Source organism: Equus quagga, chromosome 11 (assembly GCF_021613505.1).
Source record: "Equus quagga isolate Etosha38 chromosome 11, UCLA_HA_Equagga_1.0, whole genome shotgun sequence".
NCBI lineage: Eukaryota > Metazoa > Chordata > Mammalia > Perissodactyla > Equidae > Equus > Equus quagga.
Genome location: NC_060277.1, coordinates 75,771,019 through 75,798,775, shown reverse-complemented (window position 1 = coordinate 75,798,775; position 27,757 = coordinate 75,771,019). Strand labels below are relative to the sequence as shown.

Here is a 27,757-nt window from a genome sequence, read left to right as displayed (position 1 = left end):
GAGAGAAAGCTGGAAAAATACATAATAGCTAAATTGTGAAGTGGCCAAAACTGTTCAACTAAGGGGCTCAGGTTTTCTCCTGGGAGCTTGGTATTTCTTAGACTATGTGCTGCGGAGCACCAGCATCAGAATCAACTGTGGTGCTTGATGAAAACGCAGCTTCCTGGTCCCAGCCCAGAACTACTGCATACGAATCCATGCACTGGGGCCTGGCAATCGACAGTTTTTAAACAATCTCATCTGATATTTATGTGCACGAACATTTCTAAATCACTGCTGTAGGTATTAGGAAGTGTTTTTAAAGAAAGGGGTGATATGATCAAAGGAAGTGAGTCATACAAGATATATGAAGGAGTCAAGGCTGGTAAAAAAAAGATACTGTAGACTCTAGGTATGGCCTAATAAGGTTCTAAAATACTATAGTGACAGTAAAAAGGAAAGCGATTCAAGAATCTGAAGGAAGGACCCACACGATCCAAGGTCTGATCAGGGCTGAGGGAAAGGACTTAAATCACAAGGACCTGCTGTACGTCACACCTCTGAGATCACAAAGAACGTCGCTGTCATGAACAAACAAAGGCATTCTGAGAGGCAGCCACTTCTGAGGGAAAAATGAAGCTATTTTAGACACATTGCATATGAGGTGATGACAGGACACTAAACCACACAAAAGCATTTTCTGTCCCATATAATCTAAGTTTATTGGATATTTCTCCAATCATTGTTGCAGTTCCACAATTTGAGATGTCAGTTATGTATATCGCTGTTTCTTTTACCTGACCAATGCCCCAGGTCTCCAAACTCGCATTATCAAATCAGTCTGTGGTATACAAATAAAATTTCTAGAGAAGACTACTGCTGCAGGGAAATGCCATTTCATCTTCTTTTGGATGATGCTAATATATCATTCAAAAGCATATAGCAGGCATATACAATGAGCAAAAGGTCAAGGGCGTTGGGTAGAAACCCTCCCTGCCCTGGAGGCGGGGACTTGTTCCACAAAGCCTCCTGTCATGCCAGTGGCCAGCTAGACAAGCTGGAGTTTTTGTTTTTTGTTCCCTCTGACATGTGCTTTAGCTGCAGTGGAAAGGAAATGTGTCATCTGTGGTTTGGTTTTAAAAGTGGAAAGCTAGCTGTACATATCCTTTTTACGGCAGATTTACTTTTATGTTCATAGTCTCCAAGTCTATTTTGCTTTAAATTACTCAGAAGCTGTGCTTCAAGACAAGAAAAGAAGTGGCTTATTAAAATCAGGTTATAATCAGATTTTCACCAAGCATTTTGTAAGGTAGGTCATATATACAGCTTTTTTTATGCCTTTTCACTTATTACTTTGTACAGATTAGTGTTTGAGGAAGTGCTTTTATACAGAACCTAAGACTCCTACTAACAAACTAGAATCATAAGCAATTGAAAATGTATGCTGTTTTTTTCTGTCCTATTAAGAATTTTACGTAAGTTAGAAATGGAAAGATTTACCATCAACACAGAGTTTTAAATCAGGATTAGGAAGGATCTGAGTTTAGACTCCACAGTGAATTGAAAAGTGTTATTTGCTATCAAAAAAAGTTTAAAAAATAAATTTCGTGTTACTAATGCTTGGCACTATAAATTTAATGAAAATGACCAGAGGCAAAGAAAACTTTTGATAACATAACCTGGCCTCCATGGCATAAATTAGGGATGTAGAGACAGTCCTCTATTCTCAGGCATTTGTAAGCGTAAGAGAAAGTCTCATTTTGTTAACAGTTTGTTTATTTGGGGACGACAGTACATCTGGCTGAAGACAATCGACAGCGGGCCTATTATCTATCCCGTGGAAAGCGCGGTTAAAATGTGTGTGAATACCATCATGTATACGACATTGTTAATGAACTAATGTGACAAGAATAACGAACTTTAAATCATTTTACCATCTAATGCAAAAGTCCAGTCTAGTACAAAAGGATGGAAATCACCTGCTAACTCAATTTAAAGTATTTCTCTTTGTGAAAGAATCATAAAGGACCCAAGGATTTGAGTCATCCAACTTAAATGAAGCTGAACAGGATTATATAGGAGTCAGTGCATAATATCTTTAACCCGAAAAGTAATCTTAATTCTCGAATACATAGTAAAGGTTTTTTCCTTCCCACTATTAATTGGAAATATTACTTCACAGGTTAGTTTCCAGTTAGCATTGTTTGCTACTTTTGTTTGTATAACATCACATTTGTTATTCTCAATTTCTGTATATCAATAGTATACAAATATTATCCCATGACATATAACAATTATTTCTTATAAAACCTTGAACCTCAAAAAGCATGATTAGCAGTAGCATCTGTGCCACTTGAGAGTGGGTTAGAAATGCAGAATCTCGGGTCCCCATGAACCCACGGAATCAAAATTTGCATAAAAAAAAGACTCCCATGCACATTCAAGTTTGAGAAGAATTCTATAAAATAAATAAGGTTCTTAAACAGGCAATTTCATTTAGTAAATCTCAGGAGAATAATTAGTTTTGACTCTAGTTCCCTCAAATAAATGCTAACAATAAAATGCTCTTACAAAAGCAGCTCAAACTGAAATATTATGATAAAGAGACAGCTCAATAGTGGTGATAAATCTTTCCTGCTGGTTTACCAGTACCCGGAACAGATATGCCAGTTCTATTTAAATCTCGAATCATATGTTGGATAATGAGAATTAGGAACAGACTTATCCCTTTTTGTACTGGCTTCCAGGAAGCTCAGAGCCAAAACTGAAATTCAACTTCTTCATTTCTATGTTGAGACTCTTACAGTCTGCCTGGACTTCCCACTTCAGAATAAATCCCCATGATCCTGATCGTCTATTTCTTTCTACTTTTATAGTATAATTTATTTAAAAAATTATGTCAAAATAATCATAGAAAAAAATGGTAGGCATAAATGATGATGAAAAAAGGCTAACTTTTGTTGAGCTTTCGAGATCATTCAGAAGAAATTTGCCTCTTTTTCTTTGTAATGCCAAATTTTTAGGTAGAGAAACTGGCATGCCTTTGCTTTTAAAGAGCCACAATAATTTGGGGAATACAGAGGTCAAAAGAGAGAACCACCACCATAAAATTGCTTTCACAAGTACTGGGAATATATTTCTAAGCACCAGCTTTATTCTAAGCTTCAAGATAAACACCCGAGAAGAAAAAAGAACACCTTGGATTCCTACTTGCAGTCCATTTTCTCTAGGTTGCTACCACACTTCCCCTTTCCCTGACCAAAAAAAAAAAAATCCGTTTGCATTTTCCTTTCATACATGAAGCAAAATGCTCAAGGCTACATTTCTCCTTTACTATAAAGACTTGGTGACACATTTGTTAGAGGGTGGGGAGTTTCTGAAAAAAAGATCCTTAAATGGTCAGGCGAAAAAAAGGAGGAATCAAAAAAGTAAAAGCAGAAGCATCTGACTCAAAGCTGAAGTGCAGCACACTTAAGAGGGAGGGAGCTAAATGAAACTACGGTGTTCGGTTCTCAGTGATTAACAGTGATCTGTACAGCTAACTTCTAGCACTTAAAAGAGTAATAGAAATTAAATTGTTTCTTTATATGTAGCCTAACAGAAAAACCAATTAATTGAGAAGGAATGAAAAGAGGAGAGCAAATGTTAGGCATGAGCTTGTAGCTTCCCTGTAACATATGAGCTGTCCATCTTTTAACTACAATTACCAAAACTAGGAACCATTACTCTTTCATAAACTAACAAATTGTACTGCTATCTCAACAGATTACCATTATACCCACGGACATGGAACACATTGGATATTACCTACATCTTGCCTTTCTGATGACAATAGTTTTCTCTTTGCCTTCTGGAACAAAAGCAAACTATACCCTTCTGTGGGCTAACAATACTACTGTCTGGGATTCAGATATTCACAGAAACAAAAATGAAAACATTAATATAAACCCTGCAACTCCTGAAGTAGATAAAAAAGATAACTCTACAAGCATGCCTGAAATAGCAACATCAGCTCACATTGTACCCTTAACTCCTAAATCTCAACCGGAGCTTTATATACCTTCTGTTGTCAGGAACAGTTCTCCAACAGTACAGAGCATTGAAAACACAAGCAAGAGTCACAGTGAAATTTTCAAAAAAGATGTCTGTGAGGAAAACTACAACAAAATCGCTATGCTAGTTTGTGTAATTATAATTGCAGTGCTTTTTCTTATCTGTACCCTTCTATTTCTATCAACTGTGGTTCTGGCAAACAAAGTCTCATCTCTCAGACGATCAAAACAAGCAGGCAAACGTCAGCCTAGAAGCAACGGCGATTTTCTGGCAAGCAGTGGTCTATGGCCTGCTGACTCAGATACTTGGAAAAGAGCAAAACAGCTCACAGGGCCCAACCTAATGATGCAACCTACTGGAGCACTCACAGCTACAATGGAAAGAAAAGATGAAGAAAGAACTGAAAAACTCACTAACTGATGCTTTAGTGAAGAAAAATGCAAAGTGGCTATGAGAAAGTTTAGAGTAAAAATGAAGTCAGTTTGATATTTAATGCCAACAGGTTGGTCTGATGGTCTGAAATCTGATGGGCAGGCCTTGCGATTTAAAATGAAGCAGGTGAGAAGGGGAGAAGCATGCCTGCTTACTTAATGACTGAAACTGTGCACTTTTGTTCTGACACTGAATATCTTAAAGAGCAAATAATAAAACAACACAGCATCTGGGGAAGGTTTTGAAGATGACTTGAAGGAACTGACTAATAGAAAGGGTCAATTAAATAAATATTTCCTGTTCCATAATAGTAGTTAGATGATCTTTGTTTGAATGTAATTAAATTTTGAAAAGTTTTAGCATGTCCTTAGAGGCAAGTATATGCTTCAACACCTAACAGAAGTAAAAATTCTAATGCATAGAGATGAACTGTATAGTTTAATGGTACCTTCTTTGCTGAATGTGACAGAATCCATACCAGCTCATGTATCAACACAGCTAATTTTAAGCAGGATGTTTTCATCTTTACATATGGCACATATAAAAAGGTGCTTTTCTGTTATAAATATTTAATTAAAACTTTTAATTTTGTATAATAAATTAAAACACATAGAATAAAACTGACTACGTATATTTGCATTCACTTGATTTTCTTATAGAATATACTGTTAAAGATCAGTAAGAAACAGAGCACAACTAAAACAGACGAGATTTATAGCCACAACAGAAGTCTAAGCATAAATGTAAAGCCTATCTTACTGTTTATGTGTAACATACCTCTATTCTATAAATACTGCTTATTGGATTATTTATAGCAAAAATCTAAAGGTTGATTAATTTTTGGACTTCAAGAATGCCAAGTGGCCTAATAAATGATCAATTTTATTTTTTTTACTATCCAATCTGACAAGAACAAAGGAAAGGGGTGGGGGGTGTGTGTGTGTGCGTGCGTGTGTGTGTGTGTGTGTTACAATCTGGAAAACAGGATACTTCAGGTAACTGTTTAACCTTCAAAGAAACTGGGTTCAGGTGAAGTAATGACATATTTAAGTCAAGACTTGCATCTTCAATTAAATACATTACGGAAGTTGGCTGAGAGACTTTCCAACTATCTATTGAAATTGACACAGGATATCCTAGTTAAAGACCAGGCCATATTTAAAAATCTCATCCTTTATTGAGAACTTATTTTCGGCAATATGCTAGTCATTTAAGAACAGAATTTCACATGTTTTTTCCAAGTATGACCACAATCTTACTCTCCCTTCCAGGTTGGAAATTCTCTTCCTGGCTACGTATCAGAATCACTGGAAAAGTTTTTAAAACTCACCAATGCCTAATTCCCACCCTTTTCCTTCTGATTCAATTGGAAAGGAGTGAGCTCCAGGCATTGCTAATTTTTGCGTAATTCCCTAGGTGATACTGCTCTTGGTAATCAAATTCACCTCTTACAAGTTCCATGTCTCCAAAGATCTAGGTTACTTCTTAAAATGAGAGGGAAAAATAAACTATTGATTTTATTATCAACTTACTAAAAAAAATCTATCCCCTAAACAATAAATCATAACCATATTATACCAGATAAAGCTAAATGTCAAAGTAAAAATGAAAGCAGGAGAATACTCATGCCAACCACGATGATCAGCTTATCTTCTGAGGGGTAAAAAGGACCAGATTGGAAACGAAACTGGGCAGAGCTCCCATTTTGGCAAATTAAGAGTTTGAGATTGTGTACTAGAACGAATAGTAATGACACAAAGCACTCCTTGAATCAAGGGTTACACATAAATACTTGTCACGGGAAATGAAAACAAATTAGTGTCTTTTTAAAAATAAGAAATTAACTAGGCAACTACTTTCATATTCAACATACAGGTCAGACATTTTCTCTCAAACCGGAAAGCAGGAATATTGAAAATTCATCACTCACTACTTGGCTACTTAACGTGCACTCTCAGAATGACACCTTCCAATGACAGCTCATGAACAAACAGTGGGGCCTTTCCAAACTGGACAAGTGTTTAAAGATGACAGGTTAAGATATGCTTTTCTGGGTTCAAATTTTAAGTTACTTTTGAACAAAGACAATTTTTTTTTCTACCCCAGGGTATTTTGGTCCACATGCTTAATTTGGGGATTTTAAAACAGTGAATCAAAAGTTTACAGCATTTTGATTATATTCTGCTTTATAGTAGGACCTCTTAAAAAAACACACACCTATTCTTTTTGTATCGAGTTACAATATCTTGAAGCTAAGATCTAGGTCTTAATAATTTGTGTTCCAAAAAAAAAAAAAAGCAAAAAAACAAAAATGGGGCCGCCCTGTGGCCGAGTGGTTAAGTTCTCATGCTCTGCTTCCATTGGCCCAGGGTTCGGCTCCTGGGCAAGGACATGGCACCGCTCGTTAGGCCATGCTGAGGCGGCATCCCACATGCCACAACTAGAAGGACCCGCAACTAAAATATACAACTATGTACGGGGGGGCTTTGGGGAGGAGAAAAAAAAAATAATTTGTGTTCCCCTGCAGTGACCAAGGGGAAGCAGGGCATGGTTTAATACTTACTGTATCTACTATAACAGGTACTATGCTAGGCACTTTACATTTATTTAATCCCATAATAAACTTATAAATTAGGAATTATGATCTCCATTTTTCAGATAAAGAGAGAGGAGACTTGCCCAAAGAAATTTTTATTCAGATTGACTGACACTCTTTTCAATATACTTTGCTTACTAGTTAACTTATTTAAAAAATGATTCCCAATTTATTTACTTTCCACTGAGAAGTATCTACTTTGTAGGTAATCAAAGAGTTGTTGACTTGAACTCACAAATCACTTAGTAAAGTATTTGGTCAAAAAAATCTAATTATACTTTTACCTGGGCTTTGCCTAAATTATATATGAGGAAATAACATTAACACTTATTGGTTACCTACTGCGTGTCGGGCATTTATATATGTTATATCATCTTATTTAATCCTCACAACAACTCAATAAGAGAAATATACTTGCAGAGGAGGAAATGGTGACTCAGAAATGTAGCCACTTGCCTAAGGTGATATAAGTAAACAGAACACATCATTCACTTCTTACGAAAAGAAATCTCACTATGGGTAATAACCCAACTGGCAGTTCTTCCTCAGAAGATATAATTTTCTCTCCAAGACTCTATTCTAAATATTTAAATTATATAACCACATTACTAGAAAGTCTCAAATGTTTACTTACAAGTATTAATTAAAAGCACTTAAATCATACAGCTCCAAATTGTGTTTCAAAATAAGTTCTGCTAAAGAAGTACATTTCTTAGCTATTTTGTGGCTTATTGCACTTCCGGAAGCAACTATTGATCAACTTCCTCTTTTTCTACAGCAACCATTTCAGTTTGCTAAAGACCATTTTTAATCTGAACTGAACCACCCCTTTTGCTTCTTAGCCAAATAACCAAAATGGCCAGTTAGAACAAGAATTTAGCATCCTGCAAAAGAAGTTAACAGCTGAGGTAAGACAATTTTCGCACAGGCAATCTGATTTGATCTTTGCTTTATATAAAATTTATTTTAACTTAAATTCTGATAGTCTAAAGATGTCTCTAACAGGTTTTGTTGCATGGAATTAAAAAACATTCAGTGTTGAGCTTGACTTGGAGAAAAATTTTCACCTAAGTTTGTATAATATAAGACCTTTTAAGTTTATTCAATCACAGTGTTTGTTAACCTTCGTTTTGTAATTAAAAAGAAACTACAGCCATGGCAGATAAAGCTAAGGGTTAGAATAAAACTAGAATCCATGGGATATGACTGAATTTACAACTCCAAAATATCGATTGTTAAAAATTCTGATTTGCTTTCTACAAAATTTTCCTGTACAAAACATAATCTATAGATTGAAATTATTTTTATTTTTAAATCCCCTTTAGTTTCCATAATAAGAATGGTCACCTTTACCTTCACTTAATTTAAAAAGAAATCAAAGAAGATTAGATGAGGTATTCAATTATCATTATTGTATATGCTTTATTTTTTACACAACAGAATTTTAAATTTAATAATGATGACATGAAAATATTATTGCTCATTTTTAAAGCTAAGACAAAACTGTTATGATAAAACGTATGTACATATATTCATATCATCCACATATTTATGTGACATATTGTCGAGCCTTCAGTAAACAGTACAAAATAGATATGGGAAAAAACACTCACAGAATAAACAACAAAAAATTGCATAAAAGATGCATACTCTATGAGTAAACTGGGCAATTACAAAGCAAATATCCTCCAAAATAAAAGCTGCAAAGAGTTTACATAGACTTCTAATACCACAGAACGATGAATTCATAGTGGGTGATATCCTATTTCAACATTTCATAAATACTTATGATTTTCCCTTAAAGAAGTCCACTTTAAATTTCCTCTAAGTAACTATTACAGAAGCTAGAAAATGAAGATTTCTATCTCTTTTTTAGACAAGCCTTGTCTATATATTTTTAAAGAGTCAGTCCTATAGTACCTGTTTTTTTCCACTAATTCCTACACAATTCCACTTAGAAGGAAATTATAAACTCTGAATAAGTTTGAATTTGTTAAATATAAATCTGATGCCTTTTAATGTCTGATCTTTCAAAGTCACCTCAAATATGACAGCTCATAGGCTAACCATTCAAAAGCCCCTCACTGTTTTCGTAGAATCCCAGGACTAAGATGGTTTTCTGCTAGTTCTTTTCCTACCTTTTATGAAGGACTACCTCCAAAAGTTACTAACATATCTGTTCTCAGAGGGCTTACATCTCTTCCTTCAGAAAGCATTCCTATTTCATAATTAAGGCAGTGTGGCCTATATAGTGACAAGTAATAGAAAGAAAGGGCTGCGGTGCAAGATTACCATGATTTCTGTATTAGTGCCACTATTTAGAGCTGTGATGCTCTGGCAAGTTTCCCAACTTCTCTGTGCCTCAGTTTCCTTATCTGTACAAAGAAGACAACACCACCCTGCTCATTAAAATAGGATAAAGCCTAGCATTTGGTGGGTACTTAGCTAAATTGATAAAAGATGGTAATCAAATACTTCCTATCATAGCTCAAAGTTAATTTCTCTTTCTGCTCTTCCTCAAGATATAGAATTGCTGTTTTCTTCCTTTTATGGTTTCATGACTTCACTAGTTGGAGATATACTACTACTAAATTTTAACCTGTTATATCTGTATTGTAACTTATTATATCAAAGTAACTGAACTCAGATATTATTTTTGATATTGCCACCTATTTTGATATTGCCTTTTTGTCTAGGATATGCTCTCCAAATCTCCTCAATTCCCTTTAAAAGACAATAACATATTTCTTATATCCACCTTAGCATCAGTTTTCACTTCTGGGCTCTATGTAGCTATGCACTGTATCTATGAGAACACGTCTAATGCACGGGGCCCCTGCTTCATTGTGACTGCCTTTAAAATACTTCCAGCGGCTGATATTTTTCTTCTTCTTTAAAAATTTAAAAAAATATTCAGGAAAAGCAAAGGACCAAAATCACAGATTTAAACCTCAAAGTGCCAACCTAAAATAATAAGCAAAAAGCTGCCATATGCAGGTAGGCAAATTTGAGATTTGCCTGAGCAGCAGACTTAAGGGATTTCTAGAAAAATGCTCTATAGAATGCGTATAGGTATTAGCAGGTATGCTTCTGGGTAGTGTCAGGGGGAAAAAAGAGAGAGAATCTTAAGGATACTTAAAGCAGACAGGAGAGCCTGAAATGAAAGATAAGTGAGGTTGAGAAGACGGGTGAGTCAAGTCCTCCATTTTGGAAAGCTGGCTCCTCCTCGCTGGGTCCCTGCCTCTACAAACACAGGGCAGGGAGGGACGGCAGCATTTTGTGGTTCTCTCTTTCATCTGCTTCAGCCTTCTCCCCCACCTTCTTTCTAATTTTGTCCACTTTAATCTTCTACCCTAACTTCTTGCTAATTACGTCACTACCACTTTTCCTCAGCTTTTTAATTAACTTTTCTTCTTTTCAATACTTTCTCTAGTCAATTGACCTTCCCTTTTCCATGTATATGCTGCTTACTATAACTTTTGCTTTACTTTTCTGTGTTTTTTGTATTTCTTGGAATTTCCTTTTCATTTCATCTTATCTGACACTTTCCCCTCCTTTTTACCTCTCTACCCAATGTGGCTCTTTCTTCCTACCTTCTTTCCCTGCAGAAACAATGTAGGTACTTCAGGCAAAAATGGTTTATATATTTTTAAAATACACGTTAAATAACTTTCTGCACTGGCTATAACACTGGTCTCACTGTCTCTGAGCTGGAAAAAGGTCAGTTTATTCACTAGTATACCTATTTATTCTTCCTTCCATCCTGCTCCTCCTTTTCTGGACTATTCTGAATTGCTGGACCAGAATTCTAACAAAGACGCTAGCCTTCTGATGTAGCAGACCCTAGGAGAGTAGACAGCTAACTGAAGCTTGGGAGAAAGGGGTAGGATAGGTAAAAAATGGAATTTGTTCTTAATATTGCTGTAGCCCTTAAATGACAAGTGAAAAGTCTCATACACTGAAGATCCTATGACCTTCCTATTGACAAAAGAGGCCATGAACCTATCGAAATTGATCTTAAAAACTAAACTGTGTTTATAATTATATTCCTGTATGGGCTCTTTCCTTCTCTAAAGCCTTTGTCAGCTAAGTGAAAAGAGGAACCATGTGGGCTTTTAATAAATTTTAAGCAAAGTCACAAAAGAGGAAATATTTTTGGCTGAAGACAATTCATGGCCCATACTTTGTTGCTTTGGATGGCATTTAAAAAAAACTAATGTGAAACTCAAGAATAACACTTTCTAATGAGGCCTTTGCAGCGGGTGGTAATCAGTAAGAAAGCAGGTAGGAAGCACACGGATGATAACCATCTAAAGACGATTCAAATCCCTATATTTATGCCAAAAGTTTCACATTTTTTCCCTATTAACCCTTTTGCAAAATTGATAAAAAGCATAATTTAATAACTTAAATTTTACCTTCTCTGCTTACATTCTAGTAGAAGTATTAATAAATAGTGAAAAAAGTGAAATGGAAAGGAACCAAGATGCCAAATACAGGTTAAACGTTTACTGAGCTCCTAACATATATGGCATTCTGCTGTAAAGTAATCAAAATATAAAAACAAAAGGCAGTTTAGGATAGTAGAAAGAGCTTATGCTTTGGAATCGGATGGTCCTGGGCACAAATTCCCAATCTGTCACTAAGAGTGCTATAACTATTGGGCAAATTGCTTAATACATCTGAATTTGTCTCTTTATCTGTATATCAAGGATTCCTCCATCTTCCTCATGGAGTCATTTAAAGGCTAAATGAAATAAAGCATGTAAAACACCAGGATAGTATAGCACATACTATGTTCTAGATAAGTATTTTTCTTCCTTTGTTCCTTTCTGCCTTCTTCAACGTTCTTTATAATCTTGTTTAGGGGATGAGGATAACAAAAAGAAAAGGTGGAACGTTAAGTAATAAAAAAATAAACACAATTATTTAAGAGAAGAGACGTATGAGTGAAGCACTCACATGGAGAACCAGCTAAGGAGTCCTAACGACAACAAGAACTAGGGGATTCAGGGAACGGCTGTCTCTTTGGGCTGTGGTTGGTCACAGAAAACTTGGTTTAAGAAGAATTTAAACTGAGGTCTGACAGATGAGGACAGGCTCAGACAGGCAGTTAGAAGAGAGAAGATGAAGGGTTTGGGAAAAAAAGAACACACACAAAGAGGGTGAAAAGCCATAAACAAAAGTGTCTGCTTAGGAAAAAAAAAGTGTGAGTTTAGAAAGTATGTATGTAAGAAGGGGAAAAGGTGCATCTTGGCTGAATGAGAAGTTTCAGTTATGAGATATGAGAATAGACTGGTAAACTCAAGCCCGAAGGAAGAAAACTCAGTTTAGAATTTTTCCGTGACAGCAATGGGAAATTCTCAAACAAGGGAGTAGTAACCTGATCATACAAGCTTTTAAGAAGATTAATTCAGCACTGGTGTGCAGGAAAGTTTAAAGGAGAAATAGTTTAAAATTTAGGCCCGAAGTACTAGAGAAAATAAAAAGAAAGACACTGTAAGGGGAAAAAAAAAATCACATGTCTTTTCTTCTACTAAAATAGGGTAATTTATTATCACTGTGTACTAAGTGGTAGAGGAGTAAGCAATGGAAATTGCTCAAATATGCTGAAAAGTCTATTCATTTGCAAAACTTGAGGGGCTTTCTCTTTGCCTGTTAATTGTACCTTACACAGAACATCAAACCTTTCTGAAATTGGCCTATGAATCACAGAAAAACTATAGTTTCGGGGCTGGCCTGGTGGCGCAGTGGTTAAGTGTGCAGGTTCTGCTTCTCGGCGGCCCGAGGTTCACCGGTTCGGATCCTGGGTGCGGACATGGCACTGCTTGGCAAGCCATGCTGTGGTAGGCATCCCACATAGAAAGTAGAGGAAGATGGGCATGGATGTTAGCTCAGGGCCAGGCTTCCTCAGCAAAAAGAGGGGGACTGGCAGTAGTTAGCTCAGGGCTAATCCTCCTTAAAAAAAGGGAAAAACTATAGTTTCTAATCATATACACCAGGATCTAACACCCGGAGATTTTCCTTTCCCCAATGTTAAGAAATAACCAAACAGTTATCATTCTGTTTAATGATGTGCAAAACAAGGATATTACACTCAGAGCTGAAAATTGTCCTGGTATAACTCCTCACTTTACAGATAAGGCAACTGAGAACAGGAGGAGATTAAGCGACTAGTCCTCACGGTCAGATAGGTGGTTCGGTGGTGGGAGTAGAACCGGAACTTGACTCTTCAAGTTTTAGCATCTACTGCATCCCGCAAAAAGACCTATGTGCCAAACTGCCTTCTTCTCCCATGCCCATATGTTGTTCCCTTGGCTGGCATATTTTATTTGCTTAATTAATTCTCACAGACCTTTCAAGATTCAGTTCAAGTTTTACTTCTCTGAGACAACTTTCCTGAAGCCCTCTCAAGCTAGGTTAGTTCCTCCGTGCACCTCCTGCACACATTTATGAGAAAGCCTATCAAATTATTACAATTATGTATTGCTTGTTTGTTTCTACCAGTAGGAACTTTTTTTTTTTTTTGGTATCTCCTAAACCTAGACCAGGGCCTGACAGAAAGATGATGCTCATCGAGAGATGAATGAAAGCAGCAGCAGGACCATGTGACCAACTGCACAGGACCCACTCAACCAGATTCAAAAATCTCTTTAGGAATTTGAGCCTAGGACTCTGAGTTGAATTGAATCCTTTAAAAATATAAGATCCTAACATAAAGACACAGTGCTAGACACTGATGCTGCTATAAAGATTACTAACACAATAGACTCTGTGCACAAGAAACTGACAAAGGCAGTACAATTAACAAAAATAGAGAAGTTGGGAGAGGAGTCACTTTTGAGATGAAGATGAATTCTGTTTTAAATATGTTGAATTTGCTGATAGTGGGATATACACATGGAAATGTCCACCAAAAAGTCATACAAATGGAACTAGAATTAAGGAGATTTGGGCTAGATGTACAGGTTTGGGAGTTATGGCATAAAGATGAGAGCTGAAATCTTATAGATTCAGGATCAAAGAAGAATTGATAAGAGTGAGGACTGAATATGAAGTACCTATATTTAAGAGGCAAGAGAAAAGCAAAAGTTAGTGAGATTAACATGAAAACTATTACAAATCGCTATTTGAACAGTAGTGAAGGAATTGTCAATAGTGTTAAGTGTGGTCAAGAGAGGAAAAAAAGACAGAAAAGAAAGAAAAGACCATTAAATTAGGTAACAGATGATTTCTGGTATCCTTCAAGGCAGCAGGATCAACATATTTCTAGTAGCAAACAGAGAAAAAGGTAGAGAGCACATGGAACCAGCATACAGACCCTATGTATTTGAGAAGTATGACTGTGAAAATGAAGGACTGTATGTAATGACGCTAGAGGGGCAGCAGGGTCAAGTACAGATCTTATGAAAGAACTGAGAGATCACTGCCTATAAGGTCCAAATGTTGTATGATAAGTTAGAGCATATTCAAGAGCTGTTTACACTGGCCCATAGTGTATCAAGTCTAAATTAGGGATAAGAAATACATATCAAGTACCTACCTACTTTACACCAGACACCAGATGATACCTAACTGTCTTTCTTTCTTTCATTATAAAACCACTGGTAAAGAAGAAACATTCTGAAATGGATCTCAAATATTTCGTCTTAATTTTGTTTTGTGGACACCTGAACGATACATTCTTCTCAGAGACAGAAGCAACTACAACAGAGAAGCAACCACAGTCTACTTCATTTGGATCACCAACGCCATATAACTCAGCTAATTCTCAAAACACAACAGGGAATCCGTTGAGTCAACCAACACAATTCAATAACGTTTCTTCTGAACAAGCAATACCAACTACCACAGTCGCTGCTGGACAACCCACACAAGCTGCCTATGTCTCTTCTGGAAAACCGGCAGCACACACTTCTGCTGGACAACCACTTGCCTATAACATAACCAGACAACCAATACCAACGGCCAACATCTCCTCCCAACAAACAGCACTACCTGTGTTCACCTCTGTTAGACAACTACCACCAGCTACCCATACTTCTACCAGACAATCACCAACATTTGTCTATACTTCCACTCAACCACCATCATCTGTCCACACTTCTAGAAAACCAACTTCAACGAATGTTCATCATCCACCCACAAAACAAACAACTGTCAAACATCCACCTAGGGTTACACCAGGATTCATCACAGAAACTACAAGTAATAAAAATACTCCACATAAAACCAATTCTAATACAATAGCTGCCATATTAATTGGTGTAATTCTGATTTCTATGTTGGTAACTATAATCATGATTGTACTATGGAAGTGCTTGAGAAAACCAGTTATAAGCGATCAAAACTGGGCAGGTAGATCTCCGTTTGCGGATGGTGAAACCCCTGACATATGTATAGATAACATTAGAGAAAATGAAGTATCCACAAAACGTACATCAATTGGTTCATTTATGGCCTGGAAACCAAACAAAAGCACACTTTTAGCAGATGATTTAGAAATTAAGTTGTTTGAATCAAGTGAAAACAATGAAGATTCTAACAACCTCCAAACAGAGAAAATAAAAGATCACGTAAATGGTACATCGGAGGATAGTGCTGATGGATCAACAATTGGTACTGCGGTTTCTTCTTCAGACGATGCCGAGCTGCCTCCACCACCTCCTTCCCTTCTTGATTTGGAAGGACGGGAAAGTAACCAATCTGACAAACCTGGAATGACAACTGCATCTCCTCTTCCAAAAGATTCCACCAATCTCCCACCATCTCTGAACAGTCTTAATGAAGTCTGTGAAGATCATAATTCTGAGTTCAAACAGTCATTTCCACCTCCTCCTGATTCACTTAATTTGCCTCTGCCATCAGGAGATTTTATGAAAAACCAGGAAGATTACAACAATGAGATCCAGTGTCAAGAGTTCTCTATTCCTCCTAACTCTGATCAAGATCTCAATGAATCCCTGCCACCTCCACCAGAAGAACTGTTATAAATATTACAACTTGCTTTTTAGCTGATTTTTTCATCCTTCTTAAAGGATTCCATCTTTTGTTTTTCTTCATGTGCTGAAATATATTAAATAGCAACTGGTAGTCAATTTTGATTTTTATTCAGGGACTACCTGAAATCTGCTCAAAGCCCATGTGCATAGGTGGAACTTATTTTTTAAAAATTATATAACAGTGATCTATTTACTGGCTATAGTATCTACCTTTAATGCATAGTACATTTTACATATGTGGATGGTACATATGTCAATAACAACCATTTCTGAAACAAGTAGCCTACGTACACTTAACATTACCTTATGGATTTTTTTTTTTCTGAAAAGCTGTATATAAAGTTATCTTGAATAAATAAAATTTTATTTTTCCATTTCATGGTTTGAGGTGGGGGGAATGAGAAATTAAATACATACTCCAAGTTTTAAACAAAACTCCAAGTTTTAAATTAATACCTGAAGTATTAAATAAATATTTCAAGTTTGTAGGGACGAGAGATTAAAATCCATGTTTAAGAATAAAGAAATCTCCTTTTAGCTGTCACTGGAAACAGTACAACAAACTTATTAGAACATCAAATTGGGGGGTTGGGTTGGGGACATTTACACTGAAAATAATATGAGCAGGTACCACAAAATGGAGACATTTTCCTATCTTGTTGGGGGAGCACAAATTTTAAAACTAGCCTCTTTAAAAAGCGTCCTCTTTATACACCTTAAGCACTCAAATCAAATGAAGAGGAAAAGAAGAAACAGCTCTAATGGCTTCATTCCAAATTTGGACAATTTTTCCAGGAAAAACAGATTGTATCAAAATACAGATGTTTCTCAACTTTCACTAAACTCATACTTTGACAACGTACCTTTAAACTCTTAAAACACCTTTCTTATGTAGAATTTCACCTTTTATCCATTACCTGACAATAGATAAATCTGAGTTATTAGAGTAGAGGTGGACCCAATCTTTGTCAAAGTCAAGGCGGAGCATGTTCATGGGCCTACGCTCATGGAGATGCTAGCCTGTGCCTGCAGGAGTGTCCTTTTGCCCCAAAAGCACACATTCTTCACCCTCACCACTACCCTAACTCCTGGGGAAACAGTCACTTAGAATGACAGGTGGCGGCCTTATTGGTAGCTTAACCTTGGAGAACCACTCATAGTTCTGGGATTTTTTCAGAACAAAATATAGTATTTATTTGCAGCATTGGTGTTCAAGAAACTAATAAAGTTCTATCTTTAATAAAAACTAGCAGGCTTTTGGGGCCGGCCCCATGGCCAAGTGGTTAAGTCCGTGTGCTCTGTGTCGGCGGCCCAGGGTTTCACGGGTACAGATCCTCGGAGCGGACATGGCACTGCTCATCAAGTCGTGCTGAGGCGGCGTCCCACAAGCCACAACCAGAGGGACCTACAACCAGAATATACAACTATGTCCTGGGAGGCTTTGGGGAGAAGAAGAAAAGGAAAAAAAAAGAAGATTGGCAGCAGATGTGTTAGCTCAGGTGCCAATCTTAAAAAAAAAAAAAACAATTAGGCAGCTTTGGACGTTGAAACTTTATTTACAACGTTTCTCTGTAAGTCTTTTAAGCCACTCCTTACTGACCAGTAAAACTTTTTATCAGCAGAAACATATCCCTGAGCTTCTTATTTTTCCTGAATAAGCATGATGTTTATTGTCATATTACATTGGTTCTCTTCTGTCTGTCACATTAAGAACTTTCTTTCATGTGTTTTGCAAACTTAGCACTTTTAAGGTTAATTTACCCAGGAGTAATCAAGAGTTTAATAATTTGCTATTATTCTGTTCAATTTTAAGTATTCTAATTAGGATAAATGAGATATAATGTTTTTATATTTGGTCAAGACTTTGACATGCCTTAAATCATCAAAACCTTTCTTATTTTACATATATGATTGTTACCTAATGGGCTCTTTCCACATTTCTGCCCTTTTTTTTTTTTTTTATCACCTTCTTTCCTGACTTCTTGAAGGACGGGCATTGGGAAATATAAGGAATTACCCACTCTCATAGATAATCAGGAACTGATAACTCAGTCATAGTCTTGTCTGATTTCTTCACAGTGTACAGGCAGCTCTTCTCCTTCTGTTCTTTGTACAAGAGACGAACAGACTACTCTCAGCAGCTGGTTTTCAGTTTTTGTTTTTTAAGAAATTCTCTACCAGGGGGCAAGAATAATTCCCATTGACTGCATGCAATTTTTCCCCACCGAGGTCAGTGGAAGCTGAGTAGCCAAACAGTGGTAATCCTTACTTAATCAGCAGAAAGAAATCCAAGCTAATAAAAGAAATACAGGAGAGAAGAAAATGCTAGAACAAAGAAAAACGTAGAAAAGATTAAAAACCGGGATCCAGAAGAGAAAGTTTATTTCATGAATGAGACAAAAGGAACAAAAAGCAGACTGACCCACATACCACAGACCTGCGCTGTTCTTATCAGATCAGCATTAACCAGATTCAGAAACAACTCTGAAGACCATCTAGTTCAACTTCTTTATCCGTTAACTGCTGAGAAAACAGGCCCAGAGAGAGTAAATGCCCTCCTTACAAGAGGTACTAAAAGCTGAGTCGGTCCCCTGACTCCTGGTTCGGCACTCTTCCCACTAACAGAGGCTCAAAGAGCACCAGCTTCATGCACGGCCACATATGTATATTGCCACGTATTCCATTTGGCGTTGGCGGTGGGGGAAACAACGAATTAGATGAGGGTGACCTGTAATTGTTCTTATTACCTAGTTCTGATCAAAAAGCAAAGTAGCAAAATATTTGGGCACCTACAACTAAAAAATTATGATACTGGTACATGATTAGACAAACAGATCAATGGAACAGAATGCCAAGTCCAGAAATAGACTCAAATCTCAAACCAGTGGGAAAAAGTATTAGGACAAGTGGATAGATATTTGGAAAAAGATAAAATTGGATCCATATGTCACACTATAGTAGACCAGAGATCTAAATATAAAACATGAAATTATACAAAATTATACAAGTAATAGAAGAATATATGAGTGGATTCCTTTAATAATCTGGAAGTGGGAAAAATCTTTCTAGCTAAGACTCAAAATCTAGAAGCAATAAAAAGAAAAGGAAAATGCAATTATACAAAACTTGTAAATGTAAAAAAAATTAACTACCATAATAAGGTCAAAAGACAAATGGCAAACTGGAAAAAAATTGCCTCTTAAATTAAGACAAAGGGCTAATATCTCTTAAATTTAAAGAAAACTCCTAAATACCGGGGGCGGGGTGGGGGGAAGGACAACCCATACACAATAGAAAAAATGTGCAAAACACATCAAAGACAGTCACAGAAGAAAAAAATTTAAATGGTTTTTAAAAACATACACAAAGGTATACAACCGTCCTCATAATAAGAGAGATATATTTAAAGCCCTCCCAGATACTATTACCTATCAGACTGATATAAACCCAAAAGTTCAACAACAAAGTCTATGGTGAGGCTCTACCAAACTAGACATCCTGACACATTGCTGGTGGGACTGCAAAATGGTACAGTGTATAGAGAGGAATTTGGTATCCAGAAAAATTCCAAATGCATTTATCCTTTTACCCAGAAATACTACTTCTAGGAATCTTTTCCAAAGATTCATTGGACAAAATATGAAATTACTTAGGCACAAAGGGTATTCACTGTGGCATTATTTGTAATAACAAAAGTCTGGAAACAACCCAGACGTCTATCAGTAGGGGACCAGTGCATCAACATGGTACACTCCCAAATGGAGTACCACACATCATGAAATGAATGAGAGATCCCTATATACTGATGTGGAGTGATCTTCAAGATATATTATTAAGGAAAAAAGAATAAGATGTATAACAGTATATTTAATATGCAACCTTTTATATAAGAAAGGAGGATAAGAACATATAATACATACATATTTTTGTACGCTTGCAAAAAGAAATATTGTTAAGATACAATTAAAAGCTAATAAAAATAGTCACTAATAGGAGGAGGAAGGAAATAAGGCAGAGGAGATAGAGAAGCAGGATTTCTCTGAATATACTTTGTTATATAATTTTGACTTATCAGTCCCTAAAAACTGATAACTAACTGAAACAAATGAAACTAACTTTATCTAAAGTCAGTGATATAAAAATATAGAGAAAAGTTATTTCAAGTGGCATTAGAAACAGAATTGACTATATGTCCTTAGTGAAACATATTCTAAGAACAAATAGAGCTGCAAAGAAATCTTAAACTTTATTCAATAGTTTGTAATTTAATTGTTGGCAGCAATACTGGTATTATTTCGAAACTATTGTAGGATGATACAAATAAGCAATTATGTTAATGCTGTTAGGAACCATTTATAGGAAATATTGGGGATAGAGGAACAAATTAAATCTTCACAAGGAAGCAAACAGATAAATCCAGATAAGGGTCATTCTAGGGAAAAATGACTGAGTTTTGGCAACAAGCCAGTGGCATGGGGAAAAAAACGGGCGAAAGGGTGGGAGAAGGGCCTGGTCCACTTGCATTTTGACCTGATAATTTCTACCTTGTTAGTTCTTTCACGCTTTTAAAATACTTTATTCGGTACTCTTAGTTGTTTTCAGCAGGAAACTCAGTCTGAAAAGCCAATTATATTACCAAAAATAGAGAATACAACATTTTACTCTCAAAGAAGCACAACACATGTTGTCAATTTAAGAAATAAAGATTAAACTGGTTGTGTTTCCAAACTGTTGATTAACATGGGATAGTTGTTCCCTGGCAGGTAATCTGTCTACCTTTCACAATGTTGGGGTAATATATCCTACAACAGTGTGTTTCACAAAAAGAATATGCAAATGAATTTACTGCTTAGTCTAAAATATAATAGCTGCCTAAACAGCTGTAATTCCTGACTTGACAGACTTATCTAAAATGTAACGTGTCTGAATAATATCTAAAATGAGTTGTAACAAACAATCCAATAAAAATGACTATTTTGGGGAGTAATGGTAATATACTATTATTTTATTTCATGAGAATTTCTAAAAGCATATGATAAGGACAGACTGTTACAATTCAAATATATTAAAACATTCCCCCTTTTTCTTTTTGATAATTTTACAATAATCTTTGAATAATAGGAAGCAATTTGATGTGTCCCCAAACTTGAAATGAGAAACACCACCACTACTATAATGTTGAAATTTTCTATCAGATGCAGCAGAATTTAATCTTGATACAGCCTAAACCCAAATTCCTTTGAATCCATTAGTTAATCAAATAACATGTTCTTTTCTTTCAAACAAAAGTACTGGTAAGTATAATGGAAGTGAAAAACTCTACTTCCACTTTGAAATGGAACTTCCTCAAATTAAAAGGAGAGATTTAGGAGCCGGCCCCATGGCCAAGTGGTTAAGTTCACGCGCTCTGCTTTGGCGGCCCAGGGTTCGGATCCCAGGCGCAGACATGGCACTGCTCGTCAGGCCACGTTGAGGCGGCGTCCCACATACCACAACTAGAAGGACCCACAACTAAAATATACAACTATGTACTGGGGGGCTTTGGGGGGGGTAAGCAGGAAAAAAAAAGGAGAGATTTAAGTATTTGGTAAATTGACACTCAGTCACATCCCTTGAAGTGTAGCAGTGCATACATGCGCTGAAACAGAAGAAATCTAAATGTCGAAACAATCGTTCCCTATTTCCACAAAATTGCTGAATGTGGTATTTTTGACACATTACTTTTAAGCACTAAGATTGATAACTGGTCTCTGAAATCCATAGAAAGGATCTTATTAAGAGTCCAAGGCTGAACCCTCAAAGTAAAGTGGGAATAAAATACCTAATCAATAATAAATTTCTAACACTGCAGACTTTTAAATGCAGATACTTTTCGAGGAACAGTAATTTTATACAAAAGTTGCTTCCTAGAGTCTAGTTTCTTTTCTAAGAAAATAAACTTTAAATTTTAATACAATAAATTCTATTTGGGGTAAAATAATGACAAGTGTAAATTAGACAAAAACCAGAATTTAGTAGCTAGGCATAAAAAGATTTTCCTTACAAGTAATGTGCTAATTAATAATCACTGGGTTTTAAAGGGTAACAATTTGGTAATGAAAATGCCATGACTCTAACTGCTTTCTTTTCTCTGGTAAACTGGCTATTCTGGAAACTAGATTTGAGTTTTAACAGATTATTTTTACAATCACCCCACTAAAGAGTGGAACAGAAGCTATCACCAATCTGGTCTCATTTTATAAAACTCAACGACAAAAGTTTTCCCTTTTACATTATTTCATGAAACTTTAAAACTATAAGTTGCTTTCTGAGTAAAATAAAATGTGAAACATTCTAAAGAAATTACCTAAAATTGGTGCTATTATTTTTAAAACATAAACTCAAATAAATGGTCATTCATATAGCACCAAAGATGTCTCTCAAGAAAACAATACTCATACCCACTCACCAAAGTAAGATGCATGAAGAAAAAAATCCTTAACCCAAAAGACATAAAACAACACATGTTTATTTTACCACAGGAACTGATAATTAAAAGCATAAGATGCTCATTTAGAAATGTAACTTCACTTGTGTGTAGCCTGAGTCAAATGACCCTTTACAACAGAAAGAGAATGACAAAATTATCATATTTAAGTATTTTGTATTTACCAAAAAGGAAGATGAATATTTAAGTGGTTGATAAACTTGAAAAGCTGATTATACATAATAATCATCATGCTGGGGGAGTACATAAAAATCAAATGGATTGTATTATTTTAAAAAAGTGACACAATTGTACAATTTCAGAAAAGAACATAAAAAGGTAGCAGTTAAAAATAGCCAAACTAATATCTTAGAAAACCATCTACAAGGAAGGTCAAATTCACTTTCAACATTTTTCAACATGTAAAAAAGAATGAAGAGTAGAGGCATTAAAAAGAACCACAAATTCTTTATGAGGTAAATGTTAAAATGTGGAACCCAAGCTCAGACAAATACACAGAAATGAGTAAGGCCAGGTCTAATGTGCATGAGGTATTCCATCCTATAGCAAATCTGAGATATACAGGTACACTCAATGCTGTAAATTAAAAAAAATTTGTGGACTATTTTGTTGCGTGTGCACCTCTTGCAATAAATTTGAGTCAGCACCAATGACAGCTCTGCAGTCCTCCTATGTGGTGCTGATCAGGTGGTTGCAGAGCCTCAGCTCACAGCAACACAATGCAGCTGAGCAGGCAAGCACAGCTCACAGCCAGAAGCGGTTCCCACTCTCCAGAACAAGGCGACCTTTAAGCTTAAGTTTCCCGGAGAAAATGAGATGCTGATGTTGAAGACGACACTATGGTAAGCTGTTATTTAAATCAGTAAAAGATCGACTTTGGAATTCTTTTCTTATTCCTTTTTTTAAGAAAAAGTCAACGTTAGAATTGAATATATATTCAATAGCAAGTGCATGCACCAGAAATTTGCTGCAGTGTCAGTTGAGGGATTTCTTTTTAATATTCATTCACTTTGTATATATCCACATTGTTTTCCTTTAAAATCGGCACTGAAATATACAGAAAAAAATCACTTTATAAAATGTGAGGCTTAAACGTATGGTGTTGGTCTGGATTTTTCAAGTGCCTTAAAATGTTTTGCAAGGATATATTTATCCTAAAAAGACAAAGATGAATTTCAAAGTACTCCTTTAATATCAAACCAAAATTTCACCCTGCACACACACATTGACTATTACATTACTGCAGAGATTTAAAAAAAAAAAACCAAAACAGAGTCACGACAGCCATTTTTTCCCATCTGAATAAGAAAAGATAATCTCAAAAATAGTAATAGCTTGAGATTCCGACTCTTTATTTGCAGAGAACGTCATTTTATAATATTAAGGTTCTAGGATAAGAAAGACTAAAGTAAAACAAGGGAGAAAATAATGCAGAAAATGTAGGAGAGAGAAGAGGGAGAGAGTCTCTCTCTACCACATAGCCCCAGTTGAAAGATTAAGCATTTGGACTATAAATGAAGGGAAGCTTTGTTAGTTTAATCACTGGAACAATTATAAAAGGACTCAACAACAACGAGGTTTATTGAAAATTTTGCCTAATGCTAACTGACCCATGCAGATGCCTAATTGTATTTGCATATTAAAAGAAGGGTGTATCTGTTTGTTTCCAGGCTTTGATGGAATATCAGATATTGAAAATGTCTCCCAGCCTGCTCATCCTTCTGTTTCTCACACCTGGTATTTTATGCATTTGTCCTCTCCAATGTACATGCACAGAGAGGCACAGGCATGTGGACTGTTCGGGCAGAAACTTGACTACATTACCATCTGGACTGCAAGAGAATATTATCCATTTAAATCTGTCTTATAACCACTTTACTGATCTGCATAACCAGTTAACCCAATACACCAATCTGAGGACCCTGGATATTTCAAACAACAGGCTTGAAAGCCTGCCTGCTCAGTTACCTCGGTCCCTCTGGAACATGTCTGCTGCTAACAACAACATTAAACTGCTTGACAAATCTGATACTGCTTATCAGTGGAACCTTAAATATCTGGATGTTTCTAAGAATATGCTGGAAAAGGTTGTCCTCATTAAAAATACACTAAGAAGTCTTGAGATTCTCAATCTCAGTGATAACAAACTTTGGACAGTTCCAACCAACATGCCCTCCAAACTACATATCGTGGACCTGTCTAACAATTCCTTGACACAAATCCTTCCAGGAACATTAATAAACCTGACAAATCTCACACATCTTTACCTGCATAACAATAAGTTCACATTCATTCCAGATCAAGCTTTTGACCAACTCTTTCAGTTGCAAGAGATAACCCTTTACAATAACAGGTGGTCATGTGACCACAAACAAAACATTACTTACTTATTGAAGTGGATGATGGAAACAAAAGCCCATGTGATAGGGACTCCCTGTTCTAGCCAAATATCATCTTTGAAGGAACATAACATATACCCCACACCTTCTGGATTTACCTCAAGCTTGTTCACTCTAAGTGGGATGCAGACAGTGGACACCATTAACTCTCTGAGTATGGTAACTCAATCGAAAGTGACCAAAACACCCAAACAATATCGAACAAAGGAAACAACGTTTGGTGCCACTCTAAGCAAAGACACCACCTTTACGAGCACTGACAAGGCTTTTGTGCCCTATCCAGAAGATACATCCACAGAAATGATCAATTCACATGAAGCAGCAGCTGCAACTCTAACTATTCATCTCCAAGATGGAATTGTTACAAACACAAGCCTCACTAGCTCAACAAAATCATCCCCAACACCCATGACCCTAAGTATCACCAGTGGCATGCCAAATAATTTCTCTGAAATGCCTCAACAAAGCACAACCCTTAACTTACGCAGGGAAGAGACAACCACAAACGTAAAGCCTCGCTTACCTTCTGTGGCAAGTGTTTGGAAAGTGAATGCTTCGTTTCTCTTAATGCTCAGTGCTGTGGTCATGCTGGCTGTCTGAGGGTCTGCATTTTCTGAAACTAGTGAAAGAACTCCTCTCTGATGTATAGTTGAGAAATATGCCCCTATCTAACCAGTGATTCAAGCTATATTAAGTATTCAAGGAAGCCAGTCTTACATTTCTGACTCTGATGTAAATGAAGTAACTTGTCTTAAATAAAAGAAGTGCACAATGTCTTGGTACTTGCTGCTATTTTACTGTCTTAATTAAGTAAAACTAATGAGTTTCTTTTTTTAAAAATGAAATGTTTTCTTTTTAAGGCTTCAATTTATTGCACAAAATATAAAGCATTTAAAATTTAATAAGTATTTTATGTATGTTTACACTGTCAAACATCTGGGAAAAAAATAAAAGGTCTATGCTCATAACTGTGTCATTTGGCTTTCTAGTCATACCAACTTAATCTACTTAGTAGACTCAAAATGACCTATTTCTGTTCTAAGGTACCTGGGTAAAGTCTTCATCATAAATGAAATGTTAGACGTATCCAAAGATTGTGCCACTAAAGTAAAACTGTGGTTGCCACCCAGTGAATGGTTATGCCACATCATTATTTTACACACAAGCCATAATTGTTTTAAATCTAAATGATGTCCTGCTTCTGAGGAACTCTTGGCTACTTTACAGATTATATAATGGACAAAAGCTCTTCAAAAAGCTAGAAGACACTAGGCTTTGCATTTTAATAAGGAAAGTTTAATGGCTTTGTTTTTTGCATTTAAGAAAAGTATTAAAAACACAATAAAAGGCTTAGGCTTGAAGACATGTAAAGGAACGGTTTTAGTGCATATTTAACAGACCATTTATTAATGGAAAATTTAAATATTTACAAAATTAAAAGCCTTCAAGGTGCAGGTGAGGGAAATTTATCTTTTGCACATCCAAAGTTAGAATCTGACCTACCTAAATTAAAAATAAGATTCGCTTCAGGATAAAATCCTGAGCAGTACTAAGGGAGGGAGAGGAAAAGGAGAGGAGGAAGGGAAGAAAGGACGGATTCATCTGGCGCTACAGCCAGGCGATGAACCTACAAAGCAGACAACAGGACTAGCACTGGGCAAGGGAGAGATCTTGACACTCCACAGCAAACTGTCCCGGGGCGCCAACTAGAAGAAAACTGAGAATCCTCTATAAACATACAAGTAAGCTACCCTATGAAATAGAGACAAACATAAAGTATAGCAAAGAGTCAGAAAAAGAAGGCCTGAAACAAGGCTAGATTAAAATGCAAGACAAATAATTGAAATGGGTGAGCCACAAATGAGGTATTTAATTTGTGAGACATAAGGAAGAATCTATTTCAAGCATTCCTAGAGTCGGGAAAAGAGTACAGAAGGAAATTTTTATGCTCCTTCCCAAGAAATTTTAAAATTAGGATAGACTTCTTTCCAGATTTGGGAACGTTTCTATTCAGAGAGAGAAAAGTAACAACCTTCTAATGTGCTCTTTTTTTTCTTTTTAAGGACCAAGCTTATGGAAAAATTACTGTTAAGCTTCAATAAAGCAATTCTTCTCCTATGCTGACTAGCACAGTGGCTTGTGAACATTTTTCTGCCCCAGCAAACCTAACTGGCTCACTATGTCACAGAATTTCACCGTGAAGAAAAGGAGTTATTTGAATAAAGTCCCCTAAAAGATTTTAAAATGCATTACCTTTCCAAATAGGCAAGCAGTTCCCACCCGCTCCCAATCACTGATCTAGTATCTTCATCATTGATGATAGACGCTAATTGCTTAGATATTTCCTACTCTACCACATATTTGTGTCTTGTTTTAAAAAAAACATACACCAAGTTTCACAGAAAGTAGGTTTCTTAGAGATAACCGTCTTTTACTCTGAAGGTGCCAAAAATCAAATGTTGTCTTAGAAATGCTACGGAGAAAAGTGACAAGAAAGTGAAATTATGGATTACATTAGCATTAGCAGCACCTATGGCTTATGCCAATCTTATTGACATGTCTGCAAAACGCAGAGAAAAAACTCAATAAATTTACAAATAGAACACACATGTCAACTACATAGACTCTTAGTCCTCAGAAAGAAGTATTATCTAGCCTTTAAGTAATTAGATAACACTTCCTTCTAAGGAAATTGTGTTCTTATTATTAATGGAGGAGGGCTCATTATTGGCCACTAAGGCATAACTACTGCATTACTGGGCTCCATAAACATTTCAAAATGCATTAGTCCTCAGCATCTGTCTCTCAA

At 36.2% G+C, this 27,757-nt stretch overlaps 3 protein-coding genes across 7 annotated transcripts in view; 2 read left to right on the top strand and 1 right to left on the bottom strand.

The window, feature by feature from the left end:
* Positions 1-27,757, bottom strand: part of NF1 (neurofibromin 1) — a 240,837-nt gene that overhangs the window by 43,229 nt on the left and 169,851 nt on the right. The window lies entirely within an intron of this gene.
* Positions 7,848-17,388, top strand: EVI2B (ecotropic viral integration site 2B). Of its 2 annotated transcripts, none has more exons than XM_046677882.1 (2): positions 7,848-7,968; positions 14,674-17,388. In XM_046677882.1, exon 2 carries the CDS (start codon positions 14,689-14,691, stop codon positions 16,051-16,053), a length of 1,365 nt encoding a protein of 454 aa, XP_046533838.1. In that variant the 5' UTR covers positions 7,848-7,968; positions 14,674-14,688; the 3' UTR covers positions 16,054-17,388. The 2 variants fall into 2 exon arrangements, with proteins under 2 accessions (XP_046533838.1, XP_046533839.1); XM_046677883.1 differs by having other exon boundaries at positions 7,874-7,968; positions 14,677-17,388.
* Positions 24,226-26,079, top strand: OMG (oligodendrocyte myelin glycoprotein). Its single transcript, XM_046677884.1, has one exon. It carries the CDS (start codon positions 24,226-24,228, stop codon positions 25,546-25,548), a length of 1,323 nt encoding a protein of 440 aa, XP_046533840.1. The 3' UTR covers positions 25,549-26,079.